This window comes from Python bivittatus, unplaced genomic scaffold (genome assembly GCF_059951505.1).
Source record: "Python bivittatus isolate LINGU-HERP-01145 unplaced genomic scaffold, Pbiv_v1 ctg000330_np1212, whole genome shotgun sequence".
Taxonomy (NCBI): domain Eukaryota; kingdom Metazoa; phylum Chordata; class Lepidosauria; order Squamata; family Pythonidae; genus Python; species Python bivittatus.
In genome coordinates, this window is record NW_028277058.1 from 10676603 (window position 1) to 10689329 (window position 12727).

At 39.9% G+C, this 12727-nt stretch overlaps 1 protein-coding gene across 9 annotated transcripts in view; it reads right to left on the reverse strand.

The window, feature by feature from the left end:
* Positions 1 to 1614: 1614 nt before the first annotated feature.
* ST7 (suppression of tumorigenicity 7) overlaps positions 1615 to 12727 on the reverse strand; it is a 109355-nt gene continuing 98242 nt past the window's right edge. For 6 of the 9 annotated variants that reach the window (XM_088141698.1, XM_088141699.1, XM_088141701.1 and 3 more), the window contains exons 12-15: positions 12352 to 12502; positions 10130 to 10222; positions 8469 to 8608; positions 1617 to 1960 (exon numbers count right to left, since the gene is read on the reverse strand). In XM_088141698.1, the coding sequence (XP_087997824.1) occupies positions 1865 to 1960; positions 8469 to 8608; positions 10130 to 10222; positions 12352 to 12502 (480 nt within the window). In that variant the 3' untranslated portion in view covers positions 1617 to 1864. Of the gene's footprint in view, positions 1961 to 8416; positions 8609 to 10129; positions 10223 to 12351; positions 12503 to 12727 lie in introns of all 9 variants that reach the window. The other 3 variants (XM_088141696.1, XM_088141695.1, XM_088141694.1) reach the window with 3 other exon arrangements.

Genomic DNA, 12727 nt, shown 5'->3' on the forward strand with positions numbered 1-12727 from the left:
TTCAGAATATAATTATTTTGCATGTTTTGTGTTTGTATAGCAGTAAAAATAATGTAGAGGTTTTACTGATTTTTAACAAAATACAGACACAAACCTAGATTGCATTCAGGATGAAACTGAAAACTAGAATCACAAATTGCGTTAAAGTAATGAAACAAAAACTATTTTTAGGCTACATTGGACACGACTAAACAACAACAACAATTATTTTAAACAGTGAATCCTGGAGGTGGTTGGATTGTGGTTTTCAGCTACTGTCACAGGGTTGGATCCAGATAATCAAGCCACATGTTATTTTGCAAATGCCTGTAATTCCCACAATACTATAGATAACATTTTCATATCTATACAGGTACAGTAATGGAAATGCTTAATATCTTATTCGTTACCTTTTGGAAAGCTTTTTGTTTTCAGGTTAACTGCTTTATAGACAATTGTTCCCAATATTTGCCAATAATATTTTGAGGGCTTTATAGTAGAATATGGCAGCTGTGGTGATGTCAGCTGATGCAAATGTAAAAATATTGATCCATTGCTTTGATTTCCAATACCTAAAATTACCACCAGCACCAGGTCTATTACATAAAGGCAATACAGTTAATTAGCATTTCCTCATTGGCTTTCCAAAGATCAGTGTTTTAAAACCTAAATGCTTTGCTTTGTCTACTGTATATTTGTTCTAAATACAGTTGGTATTTCTCACATACCACATAATGGGTCTCCTTTGTTCCTCGATTCCTCAATTCTTCTGTTTCTAGCCATCTGTCACTAAGCCAAGTTTCTTCCTCAGACATTCCAAATATTCCCCACTGGGTTTTATCTGTCCCCCCTCCCCCTTCTCTACACTACCCTGCAATATAGTTTCTATCATGAGAAGCCTCATTTCTTCTCAGCAAATACCTTCATGAGGGAAACCTCCTTACATTGCATTGTGACCTATTTACTGACCAAATTTTGGCAGCCACAATTGCCTTTTGTGTCAAAAACCTGTTCATATGCTTGTCTTTCCAATTATAGTTGCCAGTTATGTATTTTCTGACAACTTTTACCTCATTATTTGTTTGGCATTACTCTCTCTTTTGTGAGCTTGCTTCTTCTTGATTCCTAACTTCTAATCTCATCCTTGGCATCTTTCGTGTACACTCACTGTTGTGGGCATCTTTTAATTTTTTTAATCTTCAGAATCAAAAGTGTAATCCTATTAAAATGGGGATAATCTCTGAAGGATCTATAGGTTTTGCTGCCTGGTTTGGGAGTTCCTTTTTGTTTCTTTATATATAGACTTGACATGACTCAGAAATAAGAAGGGAAGCTACAGAACATCACAGTCCCCTTGTGCTAATGTTTAAACAAGGAAATGGGTTGACCTTAATTTATAAACCGGTTCCCTTAACACCACCACATATTTACAGGCTGTGAATTCTTGCCTTCCCTGGGACTAAATATATAACCCTGTCCTTCTGACAGATAGAGGTTTTCCTAGACTCCCAGCTGCCCTCAGTCCAATCCTACCACCTCAACCCCTAAATCTCTCCTTACTCTCCATTCCCCTGCTTTGATTGACAGCTCTAGTACTCAGTCATGACACCCCACTCATCATGGAAGCTGGAAGAGAAGTAAACAAGATTAAATTGTTGCAATACAGAAAAGTTTATTTTTTTTTGTTTTTTTTTTTGTTTTTTTGAAAGCAAAATAGAATAGAATCAAACATCAATGTATTTTGTACAACAAAAAATGTATGATAACAGACAATTCATGAAGAGCTTAAAACGGGTTCTCTCTTAAAAAAGAAATCATGCTTTCTGGTAGTCAACAGGAAGTTGGCACAGAAAATATCATGGCAGTCACTGAGAACTGTTTTCCTTTAGATCCTTGTTAGCTGATGCCAGAGACTGGAGGGCAGGATGCTTTCCACTTTTTCCATCACAAAATTCAAAGGAGCAAAGAGAGTACTAAGAAACTGCAAAGAAAAGAGAAGGCCAATTGAATCAGTCAAGATAATGGTTATCTGATCTGTACCATTCACTCTAGCTGTGAATGATATACATTATTTTTCATATGAAATAATTTTTAATGTATTTAGTAGATGAGTTTAAATCAATCAACATATTAATATAAATATTGTTTGAGCTGCAGAGCAAAACTTTATACTGACAACTTTTCAATCCAGAAAATCACATTGTCTGATTTTTAAAGAATTTATTTGCAAATCATGGTGGAAAATAAGTATTTGGTCACCTACAAACAAGCAAGATGTCTGGCTCTCACAGACCTGTAACTACTTCTTTAAGAGGCTCCTCTGTCTTCCACTCTTTACCTGTAGTAATGGCACCTGTTTGTCCTTGTTATCAGTATAAAAGACACCTGTCCACAACCTCAAACAGTCACACTCCAAACTCCACTATGGCCAAGACCAAAGAGCTGTTGAAGGACACCAGAAACAATTGTAGACCTGCACCAGGCTGGGAAGACTGGATCTGCAATAGGCAAGCAGCTTGGTGTGAAGAAATCAACTGTGGGAGCAAGAATTAGAAAATGGAAGACATACAAGACCACTGATAATCTCCCTCGATCTGGGGCTCCATGCAAGATCTCACCCCGTGGGGTCAAAATGATCACAAGAACAGTGAGCAAAAATCCCAGAACCACTTGGGGGGATCTAGTGAATGACCTGCAGAGAGCTGGGACCAAAGTAACAAAGGCTATCATCAGTAACACACTACGCCGCCAGGGACTCAAATCCTGCAGTGCCAGATGTGTCCCCCTGCTTAAGCCAGTACATGTCTGGGCCTGTCTGAAGTTTGCTAGAGAGCATTTGGATGATCCAGAAGAGGATTGGGAGAATGTCATATGGTCAGATGAAACCAAAGCAAAATGTTTTGGTCTAAACTCAACTCGTTGTGTTTGGAGGAGAGAGAATGCTGAGTTGCATCCAAAGAACACCATACCTACTGTGAAGCATGGGGGTGGAAACATCATGCTTTGGGGCTGTTTTTCTGCAAAGGGACCAGGACAACTGATCTGTGGAAAGGAAAGAATGAATGGGGCCATGTATCGTGAGATTTTGAGTGAACACCTCCTTCCATCAGCAAGGGTGTTGAAGATGAAACGTGGCTGGGTCTTTCAGCATGACAGTGATCCCAAACGCACCGCCCGGGCAACGAAGGAGTGGCTTCGTAAGAAGCATTTCAAGGTCCTGGAGTGGCCTAGCCAGTCTCCAGATCTCAACCCCATGGAAAACCTTTGGAGGGAGTTGAAAGTCTGTGTTGCCCAGCGACAGCCCCAAAACATCACTGCTCTAGAGGAGATCTGCATGGAGGAATGGGCCAAAATACCAGCAACAGTGTGTGAAAACCTTGTGAAGACTTACAGAAAACGTTTGACCTCTGTCATTGCTAACAAAGGATATATAACAAAGTATTGAGATGAACTTTTGATATTGGCCAAATACTTATTTTCCACCATGATTTGCAAATAAATTCTTTAAAAATCAGACAATGTGATTTTCTGGATTTTTTCCCCCATTTTGTCTCTCATAGTTGAGGTATACCTATGATGAAAATTACAGGCCTCTCTCATCTTTTTAAGTGGGAGAACTTGCACAATTGGTGGCTGACTAAATACTTTTTTGCCCCACTGTATACCCCGAAGGCCCCTTCATGGATCAGTGCCTTGTCGTGGCGAAGGGGCTTGCGTAACTCAGTGAAGCCATGAGCTATACCGTGCAGGGCCACCCAAGACGGACAGGTCATGACAGAGAGTTCTGACAAAATGTGGTCCACTGGAGAAGGAAATGGCAACCCACTCCAGTATCCTTCCCAAGAAAACCCCATGGACAATGTTAAAAGGCTAAAAGATATGATGCCGGAAGATGAGCCCCTCAGGTCGGAAGGTGTCCAATATGCTACTGGGGAAGAGCGGAGGGCATTTCCAAGTAGCTCCAGAAAGAGTGAAGCGGCTGGGCCAAAGCCGAAAGGACGTTCAGCTGTGGATATATCTGGAAGCGAAAAGAAGGTCCGATGCTGTAAAGAACAATATTGTATAGGTACCTGGAATGTAAGATCTATGAACCAAGGCAAGCTGGATGTGGTCAAACATGAGATGACAAGATTGAACGTCGACATCTTGGGAATCAGCGAACTGAAATGGACGGGAATGGGTGAATTTAATTCGGGTGACCATTATATCTACTACTGTGGGCAAGAAACTCTTAGAAGAAATGGAGTTGCACTCATAGTCAATAAGAGAGTGGGAAAGGCAGTAATGGGGTACAACCTCAAAAACGACAGAATGATCTCAGTGCGTATCCAAGGCAAACCATTCAACATCACAGTCATCCAAGTCTATGCCCCAACCACTGATGCTGAAGAAGCTGAAGTTGACCGGTTCTATGAAGACCTACAACACCTTCTAGAACTGGCACCAAAAAAAGATGTCCTTTTCATCATAGGGGATTGGAATGCTAAAGTAGGAAGTCAAGGAGTAATCAGAATAACAGGCAAATTTGGCCTTGGAGTACAAAATGAAGCAGGGCAAAGGCTAATAGAGTTCTGTCAAGAGAACAAGCTAGTCATAGCAAACACTCTTTTCCAACAACACAAGAGACGACTCTACACATGGACATCACCAGATGGTCAATACCGAAACCAGATTGATTATATACTTTGCAGCCAAAGATGGAGAAGCTCTATACAGACAGCAAAAACAAGACCAGGAGCTGACTGTGGCTCAGATCATGAGCTTCTTACTGCAAAATTTAGGCTTAAATTGAAGAATGTAGGGAAAACCACTAGACCACTCAGGTATGACTTAGATCATATTCCTTGTGAGTACACAGTGAAGGTGATGAATAGATTTAGAGGATTAGATTTGGTAGACAGAGTGCCTGAAGAACTATGGACGGAGGTCCGTAACATCGTACAGGAGGCAGCAACTAAAACCATCCCAAAGAAAAAGAAATGCAAGAAAGCAAAATGGCTGTCTGATGAGGCTTTACAAATAGCTGTGGAAAGAAGGAATGCGAAAAGCAAGGGTGAAAGGGAAAGATATAAGCAACTGAATGCAGATTTCCAGAGAATAGCCAGGAGAGATAAGAAGGCCTTCTTAAATGAACAATGCAAAGAAATTGAGGAAAACAATAGAATGGGGAAGACTAGAGATCTCTTCAAGAAAATTGGAGATATGAAAGGAACGTTTAGTGCAAAGATGGGCATGATAAAGGACAAAAAGGCAGGGACCTAACAGAAGCAGAAGAGATTAAGAAGAGGTGGCAAGAATACACAGAAGAACTATACAAGAAAGATCTTAATGTCCCTGATGTCCACGCTGGTGTGATCACTGACCTTGAGCCAGACATCCTAGAGAGTGAAGTCAAGTGGGCCTTAGGAAGCATTGCTAACAACAAAGCTAGTGGAGATGACAGTATTCCAGCTGAGTTATTTAAAATACTAAAAGATGATGGTGTTAAAGTGCTGCACTCAATATGCCAGCAAGTTTGGAAAACGCAACAGTGGCCACGGGATTGGAAAAGGTCAGTTTACGTTCCAATTCCAAAGAAAGGCAACGCCAAAGAATGCTCAAACTATCGCACAATTGCACTCATTTCACATGCTAGCAAGGTTATGCTCAAAATCCTACAAGCTAGGCTTCAGCAATACATGAACCGAGAACTACCGGATGTACAAGCTGGGTTTCGAAGAGGCAGAGGAACTAGAGATCAAATCGCCAACATTCGCTGGATCATGGAGAAAGCACGAGAGTTCCAGAAAAATATCTACTTCTGCTTCATTGACTATGCAAAAGCCTTTGATTGTGTGGATCACAACAAACTGTGGCAAATTCTTAAAGAGATGGGAATACCAGACCACCTTACCTGTCTCCTGAGAAATCTGTATGCGGGCCAAGAAGCAACAGTTAGAACCGGTCATGGAACAACCGATTGGTTCAAAATAGGGAAAGGTGTACGACAAGGCTGTATACTGTCACCCTGCTTATTTAACCTATATGCAGAGTACATCATGAGAAATGCCAGGCTGGAAGAATCACAAGCCGGAATTAAGATTGCAGGGAGAATCATCAACAACCTCAGATATGCGGACGATACCACCCTAATGGCAGAAAGTGAAGAAGAACTAAAGAGCCTCTTGATGAGGGTGAAAGAGGAGAGTGCAAAAGCTGGCTTGAAACTCAACATTAAAAAAACTAAGATCATGGCATCTGGACCCATCAATTCCTGGCAAATAGAAGGGGTAGAAATGGAAGCAGTAACAGACTTCATTTATTTGGGCTCCAAGATCACCGCAGATGGAGACTGCAGCCATGAAATTAAAAGACGCTTGCTCCTTGGGAGGAAAGCTATGGCAAGCCTAGATAGCATATTAAAAAGCAGAGACGTCACCTTGCCGACAAAGATCCGCATAGTCAAAGCTATGGTTTTTCCAGTAGTAATGTATGGCTGTGAGAGCTGGACCATAAAAAAGGCTGAGCGCCGAAGAATTGATGCCTTTGAACTGTGGTGCTGGAGAAGACTCTTGAGAGTCCCCTGGACTGCTAGGAGGTCAAACCAGTCAATCTTAAAGGAAATCAACCCTGATTGCTCATTGGAAGGATCGATAATGAAGCTCAAGCTCAGATATTTTGGCCACCTAATGCGAAGAGAGATCTCTTTGGAGAAGACCCTGATGCTGGGAAAGATTGAAGGCAAAAGGAGAAGAGGACGGCAGAGGATGAGATGGTTAGATAGCATCACTGAAGCAATGAGCATGAAACTGAGCCAACTCAGGGAGGCAGTGAAGGACAGGAAGGCCTGGCGCAATATGGTTCCTGGGGTCACGAAGAGTCGGACACGACTTAACGACTAAACAACAACAACAAAAATACCCCGAAGGAAATTGTTTAGGGTTCAGACATCCTTTGATGGATGATTTAAGTTTTCTAAGATGAGGTTTTTCCTCAAATCACTGAGGATTTCTTTTCTGTCATGACTGGGTTCTCCAGTACTGTTCTGTTTATACTGTTAAGCCTTCTCACAATGTTCTCAGCTTCATTAAGCAGATCATCCTCATCTTAATCATGGTCTGTCTTTCCCAAGAATGTTGTTTTGGTTCTCCTGTCCTACATTATCTCTCGGCCTTTCATCTCTCTTACAGTGCCCTTTAGGCAACTTCCAGAATTCTTAACTCTGCAATAACATTTCCCTTACTTCTGAAGGACATCAGGGTAGGAAAGGCTGCTGTCGAGAGAGGCAGTGTCAGTAAGCATTTTTAAAGATAAAGAATAGTTTGACAGGGATTCTTGAGGATATGGTGATAGACTGGCCAGAAATTGAACAGATAATAAAAATAATAATAAACAGCATTTGGTCAGAGCAATTTTATGATAGGGCTACAATAGGACATAGGGTACATCAGCCTTTTTTTTTTTTTTTTTTACTGTTCACTTATCATTAAAAATGGAATAAAAGAGTAGCAAGAGCAGGACAAGAAAATATGTACTGCTGGAATTCCCTTGCCTGGGTGACCAGTAAGTCTGGATTTGCTTTAGCTCCACTGTATCTGGATGTTCAGTAACAGTACCTTTGCTTGTATTTTATCAGACTTATTTTTTCTTTACTGTGTTACAGCATTTCATTTACTGTTTCTATTGATTAGATCTGAACTAATATATGTTAACAGAGACTGGTTTTTTTTCCCTCTCTTTTAAAGAGAGCCAGTTTGGTCTAGTGATTAAGGCCCCAGGCTAGAAACCAGGAGACTATGAGTTCTGGTCTTGCCTCAGGCATAAAAGCCAGCTGGGTGACTTTGGGCTAGTCACTCTCTCTCAGCCCATGACATCAGGCTCAGGCAACAAGCCGGTCAGTCAATTCCTGATGCAACCAATGGATCAACGCTCAGTTGATCCAGGGGGGAGGAGGGGAGCAGATCCTGCACATGCGGGAAAAACGCTAGGAAGAAAAAAAAACTGTAAGCTGCTCAGATTTGTTGACTTGGCTGACCTGGAAATCAAATTAAATACAATAATAAATAAATACAATAAATCTCACCTTGAGAACTGTTGACATGACAGTTATAAACATTGTAATAACAGATTAATATGGGATCTCAACTATTCTGCACATGTGTGGATGTGCATTTTAAGTGCTCTTGTCCTAAGACACATTTAAAAAGTGAGAGTGTTTCTTTGAATTAACCATATATTTTTATTCATTTCATATGAAATGACGTGTTCTCCCATTGGAAGACCACCGGTAGCAGCTTAGTGACATTCCAAATCAAACTATGTGCCCCTAACTCATTTCCAAATACAGTGACAAATGATGACTGGTAAAGGACAGCTGCCACATGGCAAAGAAAAAACCACTGCTGTTGTGCTGGCTGATTAAAAACTGTTGCCCCATTTGATTCATTCATTTACTCACCCCACCCCTTGATCTGCCCCAAAGTGAGCAAGCAGGAGGAGATGCTACTCACTGCTTTTGCAAAAACTCCCATTAGCTCTGGGAACTGATGTGTCAGAAGGGCCAACATAGCCGTGAATGAACATAGTCCAGCAGTGAACAGAATAAAGAATGGAAGCTCTTTCTTGGGGTAGACAGAGACTTCATGAAATGCTGCCAAGAAGATAATAAGGAAAAAAACAAAATAAGCAAAACACTGTTTTAAACAAGGTTACAGACTTTCAACCAATTTGGTCAAATTTCTTCAAGTTATTTTTATTATAAACGTCCATGATTCTTACAATTAATTTTATATTGTACTTGGTTTTGTGCTGTTAATAATTCAGTCTATTTTTCTTGTATTAAACTAACAAAAAAGGAAATTAGGTACATAATACAGTTAATATAGTAATACAATATCAGTGTTTGTAAAGGAGAAGGGGCCTGGGATTTCTCAAGAACAAAATAACTCCTGATCAAATTGCTCAATCATCCTTTCCCTTGCCTTTAAAAAAACATAATAAAATTGTTGACAGACTATATTTATCTGTTTTTTATTAATCATTAATTCATATGTTTTGTTAATATTTATATAACACCAAGTTTGATATACTGTATGTATCATTTTGCTGCTCTTATTATTTTTGCTTAACAAAGCAACACACACACACTGTTGAAATTCTGTTCAATAAAGGTAATTTCACATTAAAGATCCTAGCTTGGATCTCTTTCTCTCTTTTGTTAAGAAACCTTTGGTCATTGGGCATTCTTGACTAAATGCTTGCTAGCCAAATCAAAAACATGTCAAAATAAATGCAGCTGCCTCCTTCACAAATGGGCAATATGCACATTTTCTGCCTAAACAATCACAGCTTTTTAATGAAAAAAGTAATTGGGGATCTTCGAAGTCTTATGTATAGCACAAACTGAATCAATTCCAGCTTCAGGAACCAACACCTTTACTTTCCCACCCAAAGTTGCAAATATAAAAACACTTATGTCTAACGTTAATTCCAGGTTAGCAGGGGAATGAGCTGTTACATCTAGAGAGTTTGCCTTACGACTTTCAATCTGGGAGTACTGATGAACAACATAACAATGGGCTCATAATCCAACTCAAACCTGGTTGCTACATCCTAGGCAGTGACAGATTTCTGTGGAAAACTGAAGATAGATAAACCTTATACAGTGGAACCTCGAGTTACGAACGCTTCTGTTAATGAACTTTTCGGGTTACGACCAGCTCCGGCCGCAAAATTTTGCTTCGGTTTGCGAACTCTGCCTCGGGGTACAAACAGGATACATGGCCATTTTCTCTCCCATGACACGGTCCGCGGCCATTTTTCCACCCCTGACACATGGTCTGCAGCCATTTTGCGCCCCTGACACGTGGTCGTAGGGAGGGGGGCTCTCCCTCCAAGCAATAGCCGCCTCCCTGTCCTCCACGCCAGAACGGATTAACGGTAATTACATTGAACCTTATGGGGAAATTTCCTTCGGGTTGTGACCAATTCAGGTTGCAACCAGAGTCACGGAATGAATTAAGTTCGTAAACCGAGGTTCCACTGTATTCCATTCTGAGATTAACTGGAAAAACCTTTATAGCAGAAACCTTCCTTGCTTGTGAGACCAGTCATAGACAAATTGCTTATTCTTGCTTACTTGGAGACAAAACCAGAAAACTTTCAAACTTACATGGAAGAAGTTCTCTATCTGCTGTTTCTGTACAAATGGGATAAGGATAAAAAAGGTGCCCTTTTTCCAAAGGATAAGGGATCATTCTGAAAGCTAAAGAGAAAGAGAAACAGGTTTTGAAGACTGCAGAGCAACCTTCTCCAATTTAATGGCCTCTAGATTTGTGGCCTTTCAACTCCCATAATCCCCAGCCAATATGTCCAATGATAAATCTGTGTTTGGTTGAGTTATGGGAATTTAAGTCCACCATACTTTTTAGTTAGGTAGAGTTCAATGCAGTGAAACTCCACTGAACTTCTGAACTTCTCTCTGAAGTTGCATATGATCCACTTTGTTTCTGAACTGTTAATGTCGTTTCCATCTGCTTATCCATAATGTGCCAGAAATCACATTCCTATACAAATAAATTGAATAGATATCTGGTATGTTTAAGAATTTCATTTCCTTTAGAAGGAAAGAACATCTATAAATTGCTTTGTAAAATAATATGGGAAGGGATGATCATCAAAATATGCATTGCATCTTATACATGCTATTGAGAAGTCAGTCTCATTAATTACAATGGATTTTACTCCTAGGAAAGGTATATAGACTCCCAGTCTTTTAGGGGTGATAGGAATGTTTGGAATTCTAAGAGGATTTCATAGGTGTTCTCACAAAATTATTGCTATGGGAAGTGGGTCACCCTTTTATAAAACAGTTACCATGGTTAGCAGATCCAGTTATAAAGCACCTTATTTCTCAGAAGCCAAACTAGTTAAGTTAAAAGAAAAAAAAACTTATCCAATAATTTTAGTGTAAGACAGAAATGTGATCTGAGCTCCAAAACATATGCATGCATGCAACTCCCCCTTCCCCCAATTTGAATTCAAAGTTTTCTACTTTACCAAATATTTTACAGAAACCATTTGGAAACACTTACAGAAATACATACACACACTCAGAAAAACAAGCCAACAAACATCTATATACCTGCACCAAAGAAAAAAGACAAGATACAGAGTGCAACCACCACTACCTCATCTAAACCCTTTACACCCTTAACTTTTTTCTAGGTGCATATCAAAATGAACAACGAGTTGTACCCGCCACTGTTTTACTTCTGTGTATGTGGGCTCCATGGAATTCTTAAAAATAAAGATGTCACTAGAGATAAAGGCTTTATTCTGCAGTATAGCAGCCTTCTATTTAATAACAACCAGGATAATACATTTTAAATCTTTAAAAATAACTGGAACGTGCAAGAAGCTAACAGCTGCTAGAAACAGATGTGCACAGAATGGAAGCCATAAGTACTACAGGAGGACCTGGGATTGCAGTCATACACAATATGTTCCTCAACTGCTCTGCTAGAAATGATGCATTATAAATGTAACCACAGGCATGTGCTATTATATATGTTCCATTATATTTATTTGATGCAAATATTAGAGCAATATTGCAAACATTTGTATTAGGGCTGTGCAGCACTTCAGGTTCAATCCTTCCCAATTCCAGAAGAAAACACGGCTGATTTAAAGTTTTTGCAGACAGGTGCTACTTTTGTATTGCCGTGCACTCCAAATAACCTTTTGGAAACAGAAAGGCTATGAGACTATGTCTTTCCCCATTACTGGATTATAATCGCCTTCCCCCATAATGTTTTTCAACTTCTCCGTCTGCTTTACAGGTTTGGTGTTCCCAGGAGGTCTTCCATCCAAGAACTATCCAAGTCCAATGCTGCTTAACTTCAAAGCTCATAGTTGGTCAAATGCTGCTACCTACCAAGCAGCCTCCAGTAAGTCTTCCAGTGTCTGGCACTGAATTGTTCATTATATTTCTTAGGAGCGGTGACCATTTGTGGGACTGCAATCATTCTGCAAAATAGGCATTTAGGCTGAACAGCTGCATCTACCTTGACTTCCAGATCTGTCCCTATTTAACTGAATAAACTTAAGGAAAGTCTCCTGACTTACTGACAATATTCTCCTATTGTCCAAACAAGATCAATCCTATATTACTTAGAGCCCCATCTCCATGCTAAATCTGTATTTGAATTATTACACTGTTGCAACTAAAAGCATACTACAGCATTGGTACGACTGAACAGCATTTTGAACTGAGCAGAAGGGACTTTTTATCTTAGGTGCATATTAGCCAATATTATGTTATAATCAAAGATTAGCTAAAAGCATTCGGCATTCACTTCCTGCCATATGCTTCTAAGAAAGTGAATTACTTACTGCCTTCCCACGTACAATGTAAGAGATTCAGTGCCCCCTCGACTCTTTTCCAGTGCTGAAGGTGAAAGAAAGCATAAGCGATTGCTTCACTGTCGCCTCGCTTCAAAATATGTTCAGGGGGTAATATTAAACTTTTCATTTCTAGGAGATACTACAACAGAAAAACAGCAAGCACACAGTCATAACCCAGACATCAACGGGGAGGATCAGGGTACCCCACCATCCCAGCATTGTTCACTGTCCAACTGCAAAAGTTTTATTAAACCTATGTCATCAATTGCTTTTTAACACATTAAAAACTGTTAATTGATAAGGTACTTGTAATCTTTTGATAATAAATTGCTCACTTATCGTAAATACTAAAATATACCAGCAG